The sequence below is a fragment of the Tachypleus tridentatus genome, chromosome 12 (genome assembly GCF_004210375.1).
Source record: "Tachypleus tridentatus isolate NWPU-2018 chromosome 12, ASM421037v1, whole genome shotgun sequence".
Lineage (NCBI taxonomy): Eukaryota > Metazoa > Arthropoda > Merostomata > Xiphosura > Limulidae > Tachypleus > Tachypleus tridentatus.
This window is the reverse complement of record NC_134836.1, coordinates 54,484,903-54,509,888: the sequence shown is the minus strand read 5'-3', so window position 1 is coordinate 54,509,888 and position 24,986 is coordinate 54,484,903. Positions and strand designations below refer to the sequence as shown.

Here is a 24,986-nt window from a genome sequence, read left to right as displayed (position 1 = left end):
GGTGACTTTTGGTAGAATATGCGATCGGTTTCATAATGTTGTTAAAAGTTAACTATTCACCAACTATGCGAAAGTAGTGTTAAATAATTACAAATAAAACATTTACATGAAATTTTCATTATTTCAAACCTTATTCACAAAGTGATTTATCATAAAGGTTTCTCCGTTTCAGAGTTATAGGTGACATAGCTGTATCTGCAGCGAACAAATGGAAGTTATGTATAATATCTGTTCCCTTAGTTTTTAGGTTTTAATACTTTTAGATATTGAACTTACGAATAAAATACTTGCATTATATATGTAGGTTTATTTTTTTCGAAAATAATAAACGTTAGAATATCCAAACTAAATTACCAACAAATAACAGTTACCATCCATGGAATAAACTGCGCATATTTCACAAAATTCTTTATCTACAATGAGGTACCAAACTTGGAAATACTCCAATTTTCAAATAATAAATATTGTGGCAAATATATTTCTAGTAGGCTGTGCAACGTATTTTGTAACTTAGGAAGTTTATAATGATGTTGTAACAAACGTGTGATATTCCACCTTGATAACCACCCGCAAAACGTCCTGGTGTCGAGCAGAATTTTTAATTTAAAATCTGTTCTTGTTCCGCACTTCAATTTTAAATTTCTTTACTTAAAATAAGCTGTTTGTTTTTTACATTCTCGCAAAGCTACTCGAGGGCTATCTGCGCTAGCCGTCCCTAATTTAGGAGTGTAAGACTAAAGGGGAGGCAGCTAGTCATCACCACCTCCCGCCAACTCTTGGGCTACTCCTTCACCAACGAATAGTGGGATTGAACGTAACATTATAACGCCCCCACGGCTGAAAGGGTGAGCATGTTTTGTGTGACGTGGATTCGAACTCGCGACCCTCGGATTACGAGTCGACCGCCTTAACCACCTGGCCATGCCGGTCCAGTGAGCTCTTAAGTATGTGAATAAAGTTTAATAATCGTCGAGTTATTTCTCTTACTGTTTTTATTTTTTGAGGATATTTTTCTCTCGTCAGTAAGCGTTACATTCTTTAAGAAAATACTCAAGTTTTCTGGTAAAACAAATTTCTTGTGTTACATTTTCGGGGAATATTAAAAGCTATTTGTCGAAATGCCGTGAATAAATTATTTTTAATTAATTTGTCGAGTGATTAATCTTTCCGAGTGTTATGCTAACATGCTGTATTCACTGATCGCCTTCGCAGTACTTACAAAATGTTGTTCACTGGAATATCTTTGCCTCAACATTCTAGATTTTCAGCTCGTTACCTCTGTTAATTATATAACAAAAGACGAATGTGTTGTGTGGAAATAATGTTCGTTTGTTTTTGTCATAATTTAAAATATTAATGTTTGGTATTTACGAGGTTTGTATCAGAAACTTCAACACTATTATTTCTTGTATTTCACGTTTTACTAGGGGGTATTTGTTTTTATTTACGAACACGTTTATAGACAAAGTTTTTAAGGTATACTTTAGTTGCTGGTTAGTATTAGCGAATTTTGAAAATAATACGTTCACAAATCTCTTCACCGAACTAATGACGACAACAATATTGTTGTTATACACGGGCAACTCATGCAACCTACGTCATCAGTATTCTGTGGTAAGAACATTAATACCTCTTTCGTCAATAACTGTTTGCAACTCAGGTTCTTCTCGAATGACGTAAGCAAGAGTGAAATCAATAATTTCAAGTCCCCGAGCTCTCTACTGACAGATATGTTTCACAACAGCGTTTAAATAATACAAGAGAACTGAAAGACAATTAAACCCGGAACTCTACATAACAACTTGCTGTGAGATTTTGTTGTTGTTTTTTGTTGTCTGAGTTCATAAAAGAAAAAAAAAGATTCCTAGCACGCCCTAAATATATATATATACATTAAGGAAGACGAAATGAAATGATACTTTCACTCATATCTTACGTGACTTAATTAATTTCAAATATATTTTTACAACTGCAGTTGCGTAGCGACAGTGATGCGACGCTAGGACACAGAACATGCTCCGTGTCCGCAATTGCACAAAATACAAATAGAATAAAAACTGTCCAGGTAACTGTCAGGCTATCACATATGACAAACGATCCATCTACTCTCTAACTTCCATAGAATAATAGGCTTGATCGGAGATAGGGAAGGATCATAAGAACAGATTTTTTTGGATTAGAGTAGGACACAAACCAAAAATCTGACATATATATATATATATATATATATATAAGTGTGTGTCGCATTTCAGGTTTTCTGGATCAATGCACTGAATCAAAATCAAAATATCGTGTTCGTTACACATTTCGCTGTGAAGAATAAATAAATGGGAAATATAAGTAAAGTGACCTTAAGCCTTTACACCATCCAGACGTTGTACAAAATATATATAACGTAACGTGTTGGAATCACGTTTTTTTAATGTTATTATTCTCTTTTAGCACTATTTATAATACAAAACCAGAGGGCGTTTTGTCGAGTATTGATAAAGGCAGCCTGGTGAATGAATGAATGTAACATAGTTGCCTCAAGTCTTGTATCGTCCTATAATCTTATAACTAGAGATAAGAAATTTCGACCAAATTTTGATAACCAACTTGTAACTTAAACGTGTACAGAATTCTAAATGCAAGTCTTATCATAAGCTAGATTAATTGTATCTATAAGATTCCTTTCTTATTTCTTATAATGTATCATTTAACAAAAATTTTGTTTCATAGTAAACCCTGTGTTTATGTGTTACGTATACACGTAATACAAACTACGAGCACTTTCTGTTATCTACAAGTCTTTACCCACGTGGCAGTTATTGCTTCGGTTTCTTCCTTCTGAAAACGTACATATTTCAATGAGCAAAATCACACTGATGTTATACAAAGAATAATAAAAATTAACTTACCAAATATTTCTCCATTGCTGGCGTATTCTGAAACCAAATACACCATACTATTCGTTTCCATCACCTGTACATAAAATAAAATACATGGAGGGATTGGTAAGTTTTCTAACATTTTATCTGGTACTCATTAAAGTGTAAAAGATAAACAACTAAATATCTATCTGTTCGTCAGTATATGTATTATTAATGTAATATAAAACAGTTGTTTTATAATGTGTGTGTGTACACGTATACAAGATGTTTGTAATATAAATCATGACTGTATTGAGCATACTTAAAAATCTCAAAACCACATAACTTCAAGGATATTTTTAGTAATATCGACATGGTAGGTTTGTCATTTAAATTGACTCTTTCTAGCTGTTCCTCGGATTATCCTGGTCGATTACACGTAAATCTTCAATATGAAAGCCGAAAGTCACCTCGTTGTAGAAGCAGTCATAAGCAGTACATTAAAGCCAAAATTATCAAAAATACGTTCGTTATAGAGCAGAAAAACAAGTATCCTGAAGTATCTATAGTGGCTACCGTACTGGGCTATGGATCCGAAGGTCCGAGGTTCACGTCTAATTCCAACAAAACTCGCGCTCCACACCTTGAACTGTTGATAACTATAGATGCGATATAACAGGGGCATCTATCTGAATTCTATTATTTGATTACAACACCACAAATGTTAGCGGTCGGTGCTAATGACCAGTTTCATTTCCTCTAATTTACCGCTTCGATATTATGGGCGTCTTGCACAAATAGAACCTGTAAGTAGTTTGTATGAATTTCCGAAACAAAGCAAACTCTTATTTCATAGTTGTTTCGCAGTATTATTTTACCATTTAATGATATATATATATATATATACAAAATCGATTTTCTTAATATATATATGATGCAATACGTACTATGGTAAGGAATCGTTTTATTATATTCTACATATGAGCTCAAACTGAGAAAATTTAACAAGACGCAACTGAAAGGGTCAGTTGTAAAGCATAACCAATCTAATTATCAGCGTTTCCTGTAGCCTAAAAGTTATTTGATTTCAAGTGAGAAACAGGTGATAACTTGTCTGTATCTCGAGCCTGCTTTTCAAGTTTCAGATTGTCTATTTTTTCAGTAAATAATCGAAAGTTCGCCATACTTGAGTATCAAATGTAGCCAATACCTCTTGTTGTTTTTTTTTTTTTGTTTTGTTTTTGAATTTCGCACAAAGCTACTCGAGAGCTATCTGTGCTAGCCGTCCCTAATTTAGCAGTGTAAGACCAGAGAGAAGGCAGCTAGTCATCACCACCCACTGCCAGCTCTTGGGCTACTCTTTTACCAACGAATAATGGGATTGACCGTCACTTTATAACGCCCCCACGGCTGGGAGGGCGAGCATGTTTGGCGCGACGGGGATGCGAACCCGCGACCCTCAGATTACGAGTCGCACGCCCTAACACGCTTGGCCATGCCGGGCCTGCCAATATCTCTGTGAATGTAAATCGTAAGGTCGAAGAAAATTTTCTGTTACATCACAAACGAATCGTTACGTTACCTCAACATCTTCATTCTTACTGGTGTTTAGTGAAAAAATTCAGTTTCACGATTACCTGTTCAAAGTTGATTGGTTGGTTGGTTAAGCACAGAGCTACACACGGGTATCGAACTCCGATTTTAACGTTGTAATTCTGAAGAATTATCGCTGTGCTGCTGGAGTGATTATTCAAAGAAAATTAATCGAATGTGTTTTCGGCTAAGGAAATAGCTTTAAAATATAAGACATGTTTAACACGTTTCATTTGTAAAACACGTATTTATTTATTTTAACTAGGTATACCACTATTTTTTTTATTTTCTCCCACCCTAAGTGGCTCAACAGTAATTATGAGGACTTTACCTCTAAAATAGAAATTTCGATTTAAAAAAAAAAAAAAAAAACAACCAAAGTCAATGATGAAATATATAAACACACGATTCGTAAACCAACACCAGTTAAAGATTACTTTTATAACAGTAAAATCTATCTTTCGTTACCAGCAAAACTGTAACAAAATCTGGTCCGAGTGGATAACTGGTGGATGAGTCAGACTTGTAATTACCTAACAAGTAGAAGCACCTGTAAAGTTGGCGAACAGTTGTACCCATCTCTGAGTCATCACTAGCATTTGTGTACTTTTTGTTTAAATGTACGCCACAAAATATCTCATCCACTTTAGACACAAAATCGTACAATTTCACGTTAACACATTTGGAGTGGCACATAAGAAGTGCTAAATGAACTTAATTAACCAGTCTTAATATGATTTATCCAACACCTTTTTCTCACTAATAACACAAGTATATGTATATAATATATTAACACAGGACGTGAGAGCCACACCAGTAAATATATTATAAACACGTATTTTTGATGCTGAATCAAATACGTGAACTTCCCCTGAACTGTTTGAGTACGTTTTATGATGGCTGTTGGATCAAAATACCGTGTAAATTACTAATGACTGACAGTTCTCCACACGTCTCCAATTCTTGGTTAGCATTTTTTTTTTTTTATCAAACTACAACCTCCAATTTTACACTAAAACTCATTACGTAGCAATAAAAACGTGAAAAACACTTATTTCAAACATCATCTTGAAACAATCTGAACCTTCTATGAAATTATCAAGGACAAAACGACTATTGTTTTTATCAGCTTCTCTCTATACAATATATAAACAACAATTATAATAAAGATTTTTTGTTTTACTTTAAAAAATTAAACTTATTTTTTAGCAGAGTAGTAATACAGTAAATACATTTCTGCGTTACAAAGTAAGTTTATCGAAACAACTCCACTAACCCTGTTCGAGACATTAAGCGACCAAAATCTCCATTTTCAGACCATGCATGTTTAATGGAAAGGTATTTTAGTTTACCAAATTTATTGCATAAGATACTGATTAACATAAACTGAAGCTTCAATTTTCATTGTTTATGAGCTTTTCCATTATTTCTTAATAGTTTTATCCTATACATACAAAAAATTTATTTTACGTTCAACATTTTGGTCTTGAAACAAAAAATAGCGAAATTCACCTTCGTCTAAAAAATAGAAAAAAAAACTACTAAATTTGATACAAATATCAAGTTGTTTTAAATAAAAAATATGTTACGTATAAAATTGTTTCTAACCTATCACACAAAATAACAAATATAGTTTCACTGAAATCTGATACTCATTTAGAACGTTATGCAAATTAATATGAAAACAATAAGAGAAAACAATGCATATTTAATTTTAACATGAAAGTCATCTTACACGTAAAATCAAAGACAAAAGTTTATTTTTTTACTGCCTACAAAATACACAGTATTTTAAAAAAAGGCAGCTTCCCACATTTCGTGAAAATACTTGTTATATTCAATACTATAGAACGATGGCTGCAAGTTAGACAAATAGCTTGTTATATTCAATACTATAGAACGATGGTTGCAAGTTAGACAAATAACCATGCCCGTATAAGTAGGATTATATGTCTTTCATGTCTCTCTCAAAGAATAAAAGTAAAAATTATAATAACTAATACTGACGTATTCTTATGTGGCACACGATTTTATCTATGAATATATTTTGACATGTATACGTATATCAGCAATTTCGTTCAACCGGTTGACGGCTTGATTATTTAGAATTAAGCACGAAGCTACACAATGGGCTGTCTGTGCTCTGCCCACTAAGGGTATCGAAACCCCGATTTTAACAGCGTGAGTCCAAACACACAACACTGTCACTGGGGGGCATTTCAAGCAGGAGACAGAAGCACACTATTATACGATTTATTCTACAATTACACTAAAGACAGGTGTTTGTTATAAGTAAAAAGTCTGACTTCTATAGCACATTATCCATAACAAAGTTTTCTTTCGTCGGAAATGGTACGAAAAAAGTTAATTTCTTTGAAATTGTCTTGTTCACTGAGCACCAGAGAGGTGGAATGATTGACGTCATCAAGACGTTACAGACGTAACTCTTGGGATGTTAAATTTCTTGCCGAGAACAGGAGCTTTATTGTCTTGCCATATCTTGGTCACGTAAACAAGTTCTGTATTTATTATGTTTCCAATATGTAACAGTGACTGTCAATACGGCAGAGTTGTTACTTGAAGTTTACAATGTCTCACAGCGAGAACATTTGATATTATTGATTCAAGCGCTAAAAATACGATAAATAAAAATATCAGAGTTGATGGAGTAATCCGTAATTCAATACTATATCTTACGTCATTATTACTTACCATACCTTTAGAAAGTTTCAAATTATCCTTTTTTGAAGTCATACTATTATATAACACAGTTGTATGGCTGTAAATGTCAGTGAAAATCAATATTACCCATAGTTTATACCATAAGCTCAACTTAAATGATGCAATCGAAATAAGTTAACTTGTTAAACCAACACTGGAATTAATTTATCACGAATATGATGACTTAAATCTTTAATTCAACATGTACATGACTTAATAGATTTTATTTAAAAAAAAAAGATACAAAACACGATTTAAAATGTTGAAAAATATTCATATATTCAAATAATGTTTGTTAGTTTTAGATTTCGCGCAAAGCTACTCGAGGGTTATATCTGCGCTAACCGTCCCTAATTTTGCAGTGTAAGACTAGAGGGAAGGCAGCTAATCATCACCACCCACCGCCAACTTTTGGGCTACTCTTTTATCAACGAACAGAGGGATTGACCGTCACATTATATCGCCCCGGCTGAAAGGGCGAGAATGTTTTGGTGCGACCGAGATTCGAACCCGCGACCCTAAGATTACGAGTCGAACGCCTAAACCCACCTGGCCGTTCAAATACTACGAAATTGTATTTAGACTATCAACCATCAGTATATCGAGACTATACACTGTTTGTGTATTTGTGTTATATGATTCAGTTATTCTCCATTGTACAATTGGTTGATACGTGCAAATAATGAAAGTGGATTAAAATTATCGCGTTTTTTAAATTAAAACAGATTAGAATGATAATAGATTAATATTAATTTTGGCTGTTCATAAACACAGGGCCCAGCACGGCCAAGCGTGTTAAGGCGTGCAACTCGCGGAGTCGAATCCCTGTCGCGCCAAAAATGCTCGCCCTTTCAGCCGTGGGAGCGTTATAATGTGACGCTCAATCCCACTATTCGTTGGTAAAGAGTAACCTAAGAGTTGGCGGTGGGTGGTGATGACTAGCTGCCTTCTGTCTAGTCTTACACTACTAAATGGGGGACGACTAGCACAGATAGCCCTCGTGTAGCTTTGTGCGAAATTCGAAAACAAATAAAAAACACGCTTCTAAGTAAAATATGTTTACCAAACAATCGCTTTCTTCCAGTTTTAAGTGCATTCTAGAGTAAATAGTCGTATCTCACCTGATAAAGTTTGATAATATTAGGATGTGAAAGTTCCTTCATAATTTGAACCTCACGATAAACCTTCTCCAAGTTTACTTCATCCAACTGAGTTTTGTCTATAATCTTAATAGCCACCTAATCAAGCAAAACACGAAAAACAAATTACATAAAAATTAACACTCATGAGACAGACAAATATAAACATGAAGCAAATACAACTACAATGACAAAAATATAAATAAGGTTTGCTATTTGGTACATTCCAAAAATAACATTTTGGTGTTTAAGTGTATAAAATATTAACTCCATTTTGGGAACAGATAACTCTTACATTTCAAAATATATGTTAATATGGTTTGTGCTTAAGCATACTTAAATGGAATTTAAGGAACACCCTGTTGTTCAGGAAATTTCTACATTCAACCTAAGGATTTGCACGCGTGGCAAACTGACGGAATGGTACATGGTTTTCGAACATGCGTAAATTGCAAATCGACGAAACAGGACATACGTTTAGGACACGCATGAAAATATTATATGTATATTTAGTATTAACAACCTATTTCAATGCTTATAGTCCGAAGTACCAAATATTTTAGGAGTTAAATCTACATTCTCGCTACAGATATACAGACAACCCTTATCACATACACGAATATATTTAATTTTCGTGAACATACCAAGCTTATTATGCGCATGTTTGTGTGTGTGCCGGTGATGAGAAACCATTTAAGTACAAATATCGCAGTCAATTTTAATTTCTAAAATACAGCTAAAGCTATTTCCAAGTGTAAAAGGTTGCGATTTACATATATATAAATCACTCCAGTAAAATAAATATCCCGAGTACACGTACACCTCCTAAACTACAATACGCAGGAACGATATACACCAACTGTATTGCTTTTTGTTTATCGTAATAATGGATCAGTTTTACGTTATATTATCAGTAATATGAATAAACAGCATACATTAAATTAGCACACGTAGGTTGATATCGTTATAACACAAAATCATAACAGGAGCTTAGAATTAATAAGGGCACAGTATAGAGATTCTGTGCTTATGCTAATAATATAAACAGTGAAAATAAAAACACCATAACGTTAGTAAGGTTATATGGTGATTATATCGTCAAACTCCCCAAACATTATCATGGAATAATGCGCTGGTGCTTCTTAGTTCAAAATTGTGTTACTACTCAAATTGTCCTGATCGCACAATTCACGGGAGTCGTTCCGCCAAACATAGAAGTTCAGCCAAGTCTGTTGGTCTTTTAGAATTTTTCGAGAATTTGTGTACGCTAAAACAAAGATTACTCCAAACAGATTATCTGAAAAAAGACAGGTTGCATTAAATTGTGATTGACTGGGGTAGGGGGGGGGGAAATTTGTGGAAGATGACACTGTCGTAACCTTACATTACATAAAATATTTATTTGGTGTCTAACAAAACAATGACCTAACATTAGTTTTACTTTGAGAATAGTCAACTTCCTTCAATAGTCGAAAAAAAATCTTTGTCGTTGGTTTTCTCAGCGAAAAACTACACAATGGGTTATTTGGGTTATGTTAACAGCAAGGAATCGAACCCCACATTTTGGCGATGTGAGTGGAAAGACGTACTGTTGACCTACCGAATAATATAAAAAGATATGTTCCAATACATCTCCAACACTAACTGCCAGAACTAGTTTACTACCTTTAAACCTTAAAACGGTATAAAATCAAAGATAATTATAAAAGTAATTATTTATTATACACGTTAATGTTATTCCTATTAAAGGTTTCGCGATCGGTTGTATATAATGTTTTACTAGGCTTAGTTATTTCATCTAACCCAGTATTCTATTCCTTTCGGTTAGCGACCACGTGATTTGCTTTGTTAACTTAGTTGGCAAACTTCCAAAGTTCTATACATAACTAATATCATGAACCTACCTACTGATGGGACAATCAATTAATAAGCAGATGTTAATATCAGATATCATTTTAATTTTAACTTGTTACCGAATATCATTGGTTTTCTGCAGCAAAACGGATTCAAGAGGGCAATGTTACATAAGTGTAAGACAAAAAACAATATTAAAATATTTATTGAATATACACTATAAAACTGGGAAATCCCTTGGTCTTACTGTTTTAACTGGCCAGGTTAAGACAACTGTACTTTCTGAATGTCGAAGCAGGTGGGAGAAAATTCAACTTCCTGAACTAAAGACAGCTGAATTTATTCTATACCATACTTCGAAAACGCAACAAAGCACATAGAATCCTTGCCGAAAGGCCAGGTGGTTAAGGCGCTCGACTCGTTAGCTTCCGTTGTTATCCCCGTCACGCAAAACATGCTAGCCCTTTCAACCGTGCGGGAGTTATAACGCGATAGTCAATCTCACTATTCGTTGGTAAAGGAGTTGTCCAAGAGTTGGCGGTGGGTGGTGATGACTAGATTCCTTCCCTCTAGTCTTACACTACTAAATTAGGGACGGCTTGTGCAGATACCCCTTGTGTAGCTTCGGGCGAAATTCAAAAAACAAGAGAACAAACCTGATCGAAAACGTTTAGGGCGAGGGTACTCAACTGATTGAATAATGTACTCCAGTCTTTATAAGTAAGAAAAATATATTCTATAAACTATTCCCATTACCAGTTTAATTTGTTTTTCTCTCAAAGTAATTATTATTCTTATACAACGTTCCAGGGAGATTAGATCCCAACTGATACTAACTCGTACAAACCTATTCACCAACATTTCAATTTTACTTAAAATTTCTAATACGTGTATAATTTCTAATAACTATTTTTAGTTAAGTATAAGGTCATTTAACAACTTGGCACTACTTTACGCGGATGTACACCCGACCTAAACCTCAAAAACAGATGATACAGCAGCTAGACCATGAAAAGATAACCTCCATGGTATAATCTTGTATCATGCAACCCGAGCCTCAGACAAGGATTAAGTAATATTCATACGCATATATGCTCTATTAGCGACATCACGCAGGAAATAATTTGGAAAATATTCTTGAATATACCTTCTTAACGACATATTATTCTCTAGTTACATAATGGTAAACTGGCAGTTACTGACTGCTACTCTTCATTCTTTCATATTCCTGCGCCTTCATAAGCCAGAATCTTAAAGAAATAACCCCATACATCAAATTATAAGTCTAGTAAGTCAACTCGTGGTTACTTCATTAACTGTCTATCAAAAACGAAAGAAGCTTTACACGTCTAGTTACCCTTCTCGTGGTTAATTTATTATCTGCTTATGAAAAACGAAAGAAGCTTTACACGTCTAGTTACCCTTCTCGTGGTTAATTCATTAACTGCTTACGGAAAACGAAAGAAGCTTTACACGTCTAGTTACCCTTCTCGTGGTTAATTCATTATCTGCTTATGAAAACGAAAGAAGCTTTACACGTCTAGTTACCCTTCTCGTGGTTAATTCATTAACTGCTTACGGAAAACGAAAGAAGCTTTACGTCTAGTTACCCTCTCGTGGTTAATTCATTATCTGCTTACGGAAAACGAAAGAAGCTTTACACGTCTAGTTACCCTTCTCGTGGCTAATTCATTAACTGCCTATCAAAAACGAAAGAAGCTTTATTTAAATAATTCAACAAAGCTATTACACTAGATAGAATACAGCTTAATGTACCATAAAACAAAAATATACACGAGGTAGCAAATCTAATAACTATAACTTTACAATAAAATCGGCATAAATGAATTTTAAATTACTGGAAGTGATCATAAAGAACTAAACTTCAAATTAATTCACTAAACAAATAATGACTCAAAACATCTAAGATAATATCATAATTCAGATATAAAAAATTTAAAACTGTACATGTAAAATCAAATCAAAACATAACTCAAGTTAGGATTAATACATAAAACAAATAAGCAAAACGTGATCACAAATGAGTTAAATTACAAAAAACTCTTTAAATAGTTTCAAAATAAAAAACTAAACAGAACATAGATAAAATAAGAAGAAACGGAAGACAATACCTATATACTGAAAAGTAATGAGTAAGAGGAAAATATTTGTAGTACAGTTCTGAAAAAAGATAATTAAAATAACAACCTACAACTATATGCATAGAATGGGGTCCCAAACTTTCGGAAAAAAGCTTATTGGAACGAGCTCGCCAACACCATAACTAAGTCTGTCTGTTTGGTGCTATCACTGCTGTGTCTATTCTATACATGAACTACGGTCCTGTATTCAGGACTCCGCTTCACGCCAGTTGACAGTTGACTCGGAGTAAGCAACGTGATAACAAGATTTTCCACATCAAACCTTATATTGTTTCCATAAGGATCAAGTTGTCCTGGTTAGGATACACATTGGTTACAGTTATTTTAACTAATCGTTTTGTTATTGTTTTTATGTGGGACAGTTGCACCAATGTGTGATTTGGGTGAAACTCAAGTCACATTAACCTACACTTCACGAGACCGTGAACCACAGAATCATTGTAAACACGTATTTACCATGGGCTTATGTCATTTGCGTTTTTAATTTTTTATGGGCCATTAGCCATGTTAATTCTATTTAAGCTTTATACCTGATAGTTGAAATTTCTTTAGTTTTATCTTCACTTACATTTTACAAGTATCTTAGTTTTAGGACGTTTTTTTTTTACCAGTTGCTTTGCGCTAATGAATGCCGAACAACCAACCAACTCACGCTTGAGAATCTTCTAATTTAGAAAAGAGACGACACATGCACAATACACATTTAATAATACAACTTACATGCATATCTAATTATACAGTAAACGGAAACAAACAGATATTAAAATAAATATATAACAGTAAATTTGTTACACTTTTCCATGTTGGTTCTCACGGTTTCGCATCACGTCACGTGTGTGGTCCAAGTCAAGATGCCGGCCTGACTCGTGAGTAGGTGTTAAAAACTTTGTTTTCTTGTACTTTTATCAAATGCATTTAAGTACAGTTTATTAACGTTATATCTGGTATTATTGTTTATTTTCACAATTTTTCGGTATGTTTAGTAGAAGTGAAATGATTAAAAACAATTTCTTAACTAATTACTACTTACAGGAGACACATGCGAGTTCTTTGTAGAATTAGCAACAAAATAACTTTTGTATATGTTATTTACTTAGCTCGCGATTTTAACGCTTACTCTTAACTTCACTATTGCTATGCTGTGACTGTTGTGTTTATATACTTGGTTGGAAAGTAACAACAACCAATCAATTTCAAATTAAGGGCTCGCAGTTTAAAACTTTTTTTTTCAAATACCTGAAAATTTATCGATTTAAATTGTTCGTTTTTTTTCAATTCGCGTATTCTAAAAAAAAAATGTATTTCAAGTTTTAACGACGCAAAGTTGGAGAATCTGGACAGTGATTTAGCTTTAAAAACGTTGAATCTTTTTTTTTAATTATTTAATCAAAGGAGTTCCGGCTAGATCACTGAGTAAAATTAAATTTCAAAATTCCATTCTAAGTATAAATTAATCTAATGTATGGCTGATTATTTTCGGTTTTAATGGAAATACTTCTTAAACAGAAAACAAAACAATGTAATGCACTTGTAAGAAAAAAATGTTTAATGAAATAAATTAAAATAATTACCATAATTCCACTTAAGAGGGGGGTAAAATACAAGGCTTAAGAAACCTACATAAATATAACGTTAAAAACAAGCTTGACAATCCAAACCGTGGATTTTATTCCTATGAAAGAAGACAAAATTTCGAAGTTTCGTTTTTGCAGTTGTGGATAAATATATTTCAGAAATAATACTTAAAATGTAAAAATATTCAGATGAATTATAATATATATCAAATTATATTGTTAAATATCATTCAAACGTACTATAATTTTTAAAATCATCATTTTAGATATATAAAAATATATTTTGTGTATTTCTTGTATGTACTACAACAAAACCACACTGGGCTATCCGCTGTGTTCACTGGGGGAATCGAACTCGGATTTTAGCTTTGCGAGTTCGTAAATTTATCACTGCCCCACCGATGAACATTTGACATGCAACAGAACTCTCTCCGACCGAAATTTAAAAGTCCGCCATTTTGTTTATTTTGATTGTTGTTGTTTTGTTTTTTTCCTTTTATTTATAAAGTTCACTTAAAGACTCGTGAAGACTACCTGCACTAGCCATCCCTAACTTAGCAGCGACAGACTACAGGGACACCCATCTTGTCAACACAACTCTTCGATATGCTTTATAGTTATAACCAAATGTCACAAACTCGATGACAGCTATTTTTATGGTATAAATTCTCACTATATCCTGCTCTGAACTGATAAATTATTTAACGCCATTGTACTTACACAAAACAGTTAAAATGAATGTAAAACTATAATTACATATGACCATTTGCTACAACTGGTATCAGTTACCTTTTGATCCTTACATTGAACTACTTTGTTAACCTTTACTTACAGTATTCAACGGATCCTATTGTTTTCCTATTTCTGATTTTATACAGTAGACAAAACGTTTGGTAGAAAAACTTTATGTGGACAAAATCCTATAGAGTTAATTAATCCCATCCAAGCTTGAAATGTTTACAATGAATGTCAGCCTAAAATTTCTTAATCTTTAGAATCGAGATAATTGGTTATTTGTTTGTTTTTTTTTTATTTCACACAAAGCTATACGAGAGCCATCTGCGCTTGTCGTTCTTAATTTAGCAGTGTAAGAGTAGAAGGAAGACAGCTAGTCATCACCACCCACCACCAACTCTTGGGCTACTATTCTACCAGCGTATAACAGGATTGACCGTAACGTTATAACGCACTCACGGTTGAAGAAGCGAACATGTCTGACGTCACAGGGATTCGAACCCGTAACCCTCAGAGAACTAGTCCCTAAGCACCTCGCCATACCGAACCCTTAGTTATTCGAGTTACAAAACTCGTGAACGGAAATAACATTCCAAATACAAGTTCGTTTTCAAAAGAAGCAAGATTTCAATTAATTAATTTTAATTAATTTTTGTCTAAATGTACAAAATGCTTACGCAAATTATTTACGTTATGAATTAACTTCAATGAATAATTTCACTTTCCAGCTAACAGCAACAGATCAAGTGGAAATTATACAGAAACAATAAAGATAAAAATATTACAAATACCTAAGCTTATTCCAGAACACTACACTTAAAATGTGGCTTTAACACTGACAACGCATTTCGATAAGCATTCTTATAAACGTGTAGGTGATGTATACAAAACTCTGAATCATCAGAAATCTGTACGTCAGATTTACGAGTACTTTATCAGCCAATAAGACTGACTGAACTACATAAGGAGATTTTGTGTGGGTTGTAAGCTTAGGTTTCTAAAATCGTAATATAAATACTCCATAAGAGATATTTCATATTATTTCAGCTTGAATTAATTAATACGGGTATGGGTCGGAAGAAAACCACAGCGAATGTTATTTCCGGAAAGGTATCAGAGGTATTACTGTTAAGAACGTTTATGAATGTAACAGATTTCCTTGATCATTATTGCTTTTCAAGTACCAGATTCGAAGACGAAAAATACATTAACGGTTAATATTTATTTCGTGTGTACTACTTACTATCATTTCGTACAGTATTTATTTTGGAAAGATTAAAAAAGAAACAAAAAAACTTATGTTTCCACAAGAGAAATGTAAGCTACTAATTGTGTATTAGTGGCTAACAACGTCTTATCAGTTTCTGGTTATATAACAAGTATTCAGAAAATCGATTATCTTCTGTCAGTTTTCCCAAGTTACTTTAGTTTATCCAAGGAATATTCCTACTGATCCAAAAGCAGTTGGAAGTGACATACAAATCACCATAAACAACGTATCGTTTAGAAATGTTATGAATACTTTTTTGCAACAGTTTATTCAAGTAGTATTTAAAATTATAATTTGTAAAGCAGTTTAACTCATAGGATTGAGTGTATGGAGATACGACAAATGTAAGGACTTACAATATCCGTTTTCTCATAAAATATTAACAAAGCCAATCACTACCAATACGTAAACGTGTAGAACATCCACATGCTTGCATTCCTTTCATAATACATCTGTTAGTTAAAATCATATATTAAATTATCCTAAAAAATTAGAAAGAATATGGGGTTTACTAAATGTAATGGCTTTCGAAAGTCACCCTAATAAGCTAGTTTTAATTTACCAATTATATATATGTGATTGATACGAAATTTTGATCAATCAAAAATATAAATATTAACGCCCTTCTACTGGTAGCTTACTACAAATTCATGTAAATGTAAACACAAGAATATAAAATATGCAAGATGTTTACTACATATACACATATATAGTATATGACGTGACAATCAATTTTATAATAAAATCACTGACAAAAGCTAGGAAGTATTTAAAATTGTCACCATCAGAACTTATTTACTGATACTGTACTAACTATGTAACAAAAGAAAAGATCCGGATTAGACTTGTCTTTATTTAGAAAGAAATGTATCTTGTTACCTATTATAATTTATTATTTTACGTATTAGGATTTCAAATAACCTGAAATTTTAAATTATATTTTAGAAGTTAATTAAATGTCCGTATGTATTAAATTTGATATTTGCCAATAAGACCGATACACAGAATATTCTTTATTAATACAAGCACACCACCACCAACACAATTTATAATAAGAGTTACTCTTATTTACTACAAATAATGACTTATAAACAAAATATTACAAACAATACTAATTCGTTTATCTGGTCTGGAATTGAATATTTTATCGACGGTTCACGACTAACGAATTAATTCTATGTTGACATCGGTACAGTTCACTTAACCGATAAGTTATCTCTCGCTGCTCAAATGTTCGAGGTTAGTGTACCAATGTAATGTGGTTTGTAATGTATGAAATCTATAAATGTTCCTGGTCAAACATCTGTAGTTTTCCTTATTAATAAGCATTCATCACAAATACAGCTTCCAAGACTTGTAGTATACCAACTGTAACCCCTCCAGGTGGATTCTTGTAGGTGGTGAAGTTCTGTACTTTCAGCTTGTCGTGAAGGGGAGGAGAGGATCCTAGTGGTTGAGGGGTACATTCCCTACATGCCACTTTGACCTTGAATTACGGCAGAACATTGATCTTGGAGTGAGCCCCAGGTCAATCGGCTGGTTCATTTGGACAATGGTCAACCGAGTACCAGTGTTTGAATTTTTCAACAAGTGTTGTGATGCTGGTGTTTGGATATAGTATTAATGAAACCCTGGAATTGCTGCAGAGTCCTTGTTTGGCATTGTAGTCCGACCCCTCGAAGGGCTTCATGGTGGGTGGGGAAGTTGGGCACTGAACTGTATTCCTATTTATTACAGATACTTCCATCCATAACAAATAAATAAATAAATAAAACAGATTATTGGTAAACGATCCCAACTGGACGACTTTGTTGCACAGTCACCATCACACTCGGGCTCCATATTTCAATTTCTCGTTATACATTCCTTATTTGGGAAATCCTCAGGGCAGATGTCTCCCTTGCTAGCTCCCACAAATCAGTAAGAAAGTTGCATTCTGGAGACATTTAGGTGGAACGATTACACAAATTCCTCCTGATCATTCGATCCTTACCACAACATTCTATTTGAGGTTGCGTCTTTCTTCTTCAGTGGGCCATGCTTTTTTTCAGAATAGTCTGCTATTCTTCCTTTTGGCTTTTATATCAAGGTTCAGCTTGCTGGATTGGGCCTGTCCTATGAATGACGTCGTTGTCTCCACTGATTAACTTATTCTACCATGGCTTGTTACCATCTCCACCTCTAACCTTTCTTTGAGTCACCTGAGGAATGTGGATACTCCTGATTGAAAATACTGTCTTATATTTTCCAAAATATTTCAAACCATTCTACCATTTCTACAGATGGTTCGAAATCAGATGACTCTGTAAGCTGTGTCATGGATTGTTCAGTGCCGAAACGTAGCCATTTCTCTTGCCTTGGATCACGGAGAAGCTATGCAGTACACGAATTGTATTTATACTGACTCACTTAGCTCTAAATCAGACTGGATCATTTATCTTTATCATTCACTTCTATACAGTTCTTGATACCAGGCCACATTAGTATTCGTGGGAACAAGCTGGCCTACAATGAATCTAAGTCTGTCTGCTCTGGTGCTAACATTGTCATGTCTATTCCATGCATGGAATATGGTACTGTATTTAAGGATCGGTTTCTCACCAGCTGGCAGTCGACTTGGAATGAGAAATGTGATAACACGCTTTTCGAGATAAAACCTTTCGTTGCTCCTTGGCTCCTCTTCCTTCTATAAGGATCAGAAGGAGAAAATTGTCCTGACTAGGCTACATATTGATTACAGTGTTTTAACTCATCGTTTTCTTTTATGTGGGACTGATGCAGCAATATGTGCTCTTTGTGACACTCAAATCACAATAGCCTACCCTTCGTTAGACCGTAAACCACGACACCAGTGTAATCGTGTTTTGACCATGGGCTTACGTCATTTGTGTTAACTTTTTTTTTTGGGCCATTGGCCATTTTAATTCTATTTAAGTTTTATGCCTGCGAGCTGAAGTTTATTTAGTTTTATCTTGATTTGCTTTTAAATTTTACAAGGATTTTAGTTTTATGTTTTTTACCAGTTGTTTGGTGCAGATAGCCTAGTTGATTTATGCTAATAAACGCCAAACAATTAATCAACTTACAAATGAGAATCTTCAAATTTAGAAAACTGACAATACTGGTGCAAATGCACATTTAATAATACAAGTTACACGCATACAGAAAAGCTTATTGGAAGTAGTTCACTAATACCACAACTAAGTCCATCTGTTCAGTTGGCAGTCGACTTGAATTTGGCAACGTGATAACAAACTTTTCCAGATCAAACCTTCTGTTGCTCTTTGGCTGTATTGTTTCCATACGGATAAGTAGGAGAAAGCTGTTCTGGCTAGGCTACATATTGTGACAATTTTTTAACTTACCATATTCTTTTATATGGGAATGATGCATCAATGTGTGGCCTTTGTGACACTCAAGTCACAACAGCCTTCGTAGCCTTATATTCAGAAAAACTGGATAGAAATGGATGGTAAAGAGAAATATGACAGTTGGTTTTGAATATCGACAAGAACAGAATAAGAACTAACATGACGCAATTCCTGGACCAGTAGAGAACTAACAGAGTCGGTATAAATTGTACAATTCATGCACTGTATTGCTTCTACGTGATCCATGGCAAGAAAAATAGTGTGTAATTCAGTAGTAAAGAGAGAAACTGTATACGGGATCATGTGTGCAACCACTGAACTATAACAGAAAAGGGCAGAGCCCACAGTATTACCCTATTTCGAACCATCCATATAAATGGGAACAGAAGGATGGTTTGAAAGACGTTGGCAAACAGAATACAGTACTTCCAATAGGGAGTATCCATTTTCTTAAGATGAATCAAAGAAAGGTCACACTTGAGGATGATAATAACCATAGTGGAATTGGCTGAAAAGTGAAGACACCAACATCGTTCGAGGTCAAATACAATTCAGCAAGTTACATCTAGATACGAAGACTAAAAGGGACAATGGTAGAAAATCTATTCTGAAAAAGCATGGACCACTCAGGAAAGAAACACAACCCAAGTGGGATGCTGTGGTAAGGATTGAAGTTATGAAGTGTACAATAAAGGCAGCAAACGCATGGAGGAGTAAGGGGGGATTTATGAGACTCAGTGCAAAAACTCTGGACTGCAAAATACAGAACGTCCTCGTGCAGAAAAGAAGCCCCTGATAGTGAACGGGGTCCAACATTTTTTAAAGACGATATAATGACAGAGACAAACCACAGACCCATAGTCCTGTTTTGATAGAATTAGAGCACGATAGATCTTTAGCATAGTACATCATTACACTCCCCAATAGTTAGAAGAGAGGACACAGAAGACGATAAGTGCCCTTGCACACTTGATGCATAACTGTTTGATGTGTGAAATGAAAGTTAGTGTATTATCGAATGTAAGCCCTAAGAACTTTGCCTCAGGGACCACAGGAAGCATAAATTCACCAAGATAGAGCTTTGGAATGATGTGAATACCCCATTGATGGCAGAAATGCATGCAAAAGGTTTTAGAGAGAGAAGGTAAAAGCGTTTGCTGTGATCCACCTCAGTAAAGGACTGAAGGCAGTCTATAGTTGTCGCTCAATAAACCTCATGCTCAATAACAGACACAATATTTGGAAGTCGTCGACGTAGAGTTGTAGAGGGAATTTGTCCAGTGATGACATTCATCTTTACAGTGAAAATTTTGACATTCAACATACAGCCCTAAAAAACCTCCAAGTTCCCCTGAGAAAGAACAGGTAAGTGTCAAACCCACATGGACTTGGAATTGTTTATCCGTTAAAGAAATGTTTAATAAATATTAAGAAATGGCTATGCAACCCACATGATTGGAGATCTCACAGAATGCCATACTTTCACGTAGTCACAACCTTTCTCAAAGTAACAAAATACAGAAACAAGATGTCATTTGAGAAATGCTTCTTTGACTGACGTTTGAAGTAGAATCAGGAGGTCTACAGTGGAGCTCTGTCATCAGAACCCACACTGGGTGGGCGAGAGGAAGTTCTTTGATTCGAGGAGCCAAAACGAGCATTGACCATACACTCTAAGGTCCAACAAAAACAGCTTGCCAAACCAATTGGATCATACTTTGAAGTAGTGTTGGGATCCTTTTCAAGCTTAGAAAAAAGGAAGGACAATAGTTAGCGCCAAGCATCAGGAAAAGCATTATCCTGCTAGGTCCGGTTAAAGACAACCATAAGAACAGCAATAGAGACAAGAAGGGGATGGCTTAGCATCTCATAGTAAATATTATCAGGTCTGAATGATGTACTGCCAGACCAATGAAGAGCACGTTTGAGTTTCATTATAGTCACAGAGACGATAAGCCCAGTAAGAAAGAGGTGATCACTCTGCTATAGTTTTGATGGTTAAAAAGTGAGGGATGGATGAGCAGAAGTGCTAGATGCACGAGAAAAGCTCTGGACATCAGCAACCTGCTGGTCAGTTGAGAGAAAGATCGAAAATCTGGCAGAAATATACTGCCCACTGACCTTCCGAGTCTTGTCCCAAATGATTTTGGAAGTGGTGGTAGAAGAGATGCTAGTTGTGAACTTAATCTAAGATTTCATCTGGCTTTAATGTCTAATCTAACGAGCATATGTACGGGCCTGCTGAAAGGCAATGCAGATTTAAAGGGTGGGATACTTACAAAAGGTATCCCAGGTCCATTTTTGAGCCTTCTTTGCCACGTAGCAAGCAGAATTCCACCACGGACAATAATACTGTGGAAAATGTGAAAAATAGGAATACAATGAGCAACTGCTTGGACAATACAGTCAGTCACTGCTGCCATACAGTGGTCTATCAATAACTTGCAGAAGATGGCAGTATCAAATTCCAAGAGAGGAGTTGAAGAGGGTCAATTGGCCTGGTCCGGGTGACACAGACCAAGGCCAGTTTCCATTACAATGATAGGAAAGTAATCACTACCCCGTGGGTCATTATCAACCCCCCAAGAAAAATGAGAGAAAAGTGAAGGGGAGCAGGTAAAGTGATCAATAGCAGTAAAAGATTAGCTAGTTGCATGAAAAATAAGTATGAAAACCAATGCTGAAGAGAGAAAAATTGTGATCCGAGAGCATACATTCTATGGATTCTATGGAATGACCTCTCCGATCAACATCAGTACTACCCCAAAGGGGATTATGTCCATTTAAATCTCCCAGGATTAAAAAGAGAGATGGCATCTGTTCAATGAGAACATCAAGGTTCGATTGATCATAGGTTTATCCAGGACACAGGTAGAGAGAACAAACAGTGATAGTAGAACCCAAGGAAACACAGATAACTGTAGTCTCCAAGGGTATATCACGTGGCAAAGACAGGGGGTTGCATGCTGATAGATTAACAGCACCACACAACCTATCATTTCTGTGAGTGTGTGTCACTCCTCATAGGATGATAAGATTCAATGAAATCCTTAATGTTATCTACATTTCAACGAAATCCTCGACAATTTCACTGTATCAAAGTGACCGTTTTTACATAGGTGGAGGAGAATTGGGCAGAGAGCGTTTCTGTTTAAAACCACGTTTTTTTCTTTATTGGAAGGAGGTCTATAGACCTTCATGGATCCCACCCTGGATCAAGTGGGCAGGTCTCTCAGTGGACGAACATTTAAGAGACTCCATTACGAGGCCAGAGAAGATGAATCCAAGAGAATACCAGAACCCAGAGTCAAAGGAAGTGAAACCAGGTAGGCACTGGAAGGAGTGGTGGGGACAAAGATGGGAGTACACATTAACTGACTTAACCATGGAGGTTAAAAGACTCTTCACAAGGTTGGAAAACGACTCTGCTGTAGACACGGAGAGATCTGTCTGCATTCCTATTGGAATAACTCCAAACTGAATGGGGAATAACCTTGACGTGTACATCCCCCATGATCTCCGTCTTAAAGAAGAGTGTGAGATGTTGTGGTGAAGATGTTTTCATTAAAATATTTCCTGGGCAAGGCTTCCTTACTGATTTGGGGGAGCCAGCAAGCCCCTCTAATCTCTTCTGGATGAAAAAGCGAGACATTTGCCCGAAGGATTTGTCACGCAATTAATATAAAATGAGAAATCAAGGGGTTGAGTCCCATTGTGATGGTAACAGTACAACAAAGTGGTCTATACATGGTCGTTTTCCAACACTATCTGTTGTTCTTTTAATTTGGAGTTTTACTTATATTTTACATGGATGGGGGGTACCCACAAGAAAATAAGTACATTTTAGTACCCATTGGATGCCAGGTACCATTAGCCCTATGAGGGAACACACTGCAATGCCATAGAAGGATACTGCAGCAACATCAGGGTTTATATCTCAGGGCAGCTGGTATGGGTATTAATACTTTTACCAAAATAAAGCAAAGAACAACGTTTTGACCTTCTTAGGTCATCTTCAGGTTAACCTGAGATACATTTTTAGTTCAGGTGGGTTTCTCGTCATCACGAACGCTAGGGTTTCGTGTGCACTATACCCAAACTCCAGCATCAGGCGATGTCCATAACACCTGCTGAGAACGTCCAACACTCATACTGTCCTGACTCTAGCTCATGTGGAATAGCCTTTAGACCCTGGAGGACCATCCGAAGGCCGCTCGTCTGAAGGAATTCAAGACCAAATTGGTGTGAAATTGTTGGACCCCTTTACCATCAGAATCCTTTCCTTCCCTTCTCATGGCGCCATACATGGCAAACACGTGAGTGGATGTTCAGATCCCAGAGGAGGTGAACTGAAAATACAGAAAGTTCTTTGGGAGATGTGCGTTTTCTTATAGCAAAGCTACATCGGGCTGTCCGTTGAGTCCGCCTAGGGGAATCGAGTCCCTGATTTTATGGTAGTTTATCTGTAGACTTCCGGCTGTACTATCGAAGAACTCTCTGCGAGGTCCCCTAACCACATCCAGGTATCCACCCCAAGGATATCCACACAACGATAATAATTCTATTGTGGAAGTATATACTCGAATGATTAAACGTAATTTTACCATCAGCTTCTTCGTGCAGTAAACAGCGAATAATGCATTAATATAAAGCTTATACGTTTTCAAATAATTAAAATGAGGTATGGTGCGTCACATCAGTGTTATCATGTCACTTTTTTAAAGCAGGATGACAAACATATGAAAGAAAAACAATAGTTTTAACAATCTAACATGTTATGGAAACCTTTACGTATTCTATTTTATGGTTCACTAAGTCTTTTGTTCGTTTGTTTTAAGTTTCGTGCAAAGCTACACGAGGGATATCTGCACTATCCAGCCCTAATTTAGCAGTGTAAAAAATACACCAATTCTTGGGCTACTCTTTTACCAATCAATGGTGGGATTCACCGTAGCATTATAACACCCCACGGCTGAAAGGAACTGCATGTCTGGTGTGAAGGATTCGAACCTGCGACCCTCAGATTGCGAGTCGGGTTAACTACAGAAATATTTCAGCTTTAAATTCTGCAGGCATTTGTACCTTTCAGTTCCGTCAGCCTTAAATTTCAGAAATGTTCTTTTTTTCCAAATAAACAGACTTTATACGAGTTATATGAATTATGTTATTGTGTTTATTTCTCGCATAACCTCAACATTTCTTAGTCGTACGAAAACATATAACATGATAAAAAGTTATCAGGGAAGTATGCGAATGTTTCTTTGTTTTGAATTGCGCGCAAAGCTAAACGAGGGCTATCTGCGTTAGCTGTCTTTAACTTAGAAGTGCAAGACTAGAGGGAAGGCATCTAGTAACCACCACCCACCGCCAACTCTTGGGCTACTCTTTTACTAACGAATAGTGGGATTGACCGTCACATTATAACGCCCCCACAGCTGAAAGGACGAGCATATTTTACAGGGCTTCGAACCCGCGACTCACAGATTGCGAGCCGAGCAATCTAACCACCTGGCTATGGCGAGCCTGAAGTATATGCTTTCTGTTTCTGCATTCAATAAAATTGGTTCCTTCTATGAAGGTTCACACAGGCTTGGACGTTTTTTAGCAGCTTATTTGGTTGAGATCCAATAGTCTCATTTTAGTTATATTACTCAAGTTCTTACATCTGCTATTCTTGGGACTAGTTCTGGTTCAATTCCAATATACCTAGTATTT

At 35.5% G+C, this 24,986-nt stretch overlaps 1 protein-coding gene across 1 annotated transcript in view; it reads right to left on the bottom strand.

Annotated features, from left to right (window-relative positions):
• Window positions 1-6,050: 6,050 nt before the first annotated feature.
• The window catches only part of LOC143235118 (serine/threonine-protein kinase SIK1-like), a 34,560-nt gene continuing 15,624 nt past the window's right edge, over window positions 6,051-24,986 (bottom strand). The window contains exons 2-3 of the mRNA XM_076472950.1: window positions 8,288-8,404; window positions 6,051-7,075 (exon numbers count right to left, since the gene is read on the bottom strand). Coding sequence (XP_076329065.1) covers window positions 7,061-7,075; window positions 8,288-8,404 — 132 coding nt within the window. The 3' untranslated portion in view covers window positions 6,051-7,060. The remainder of the gene's footprint in view (window positions 7,076-8,287; window positions 8,405-24,986) is intronic.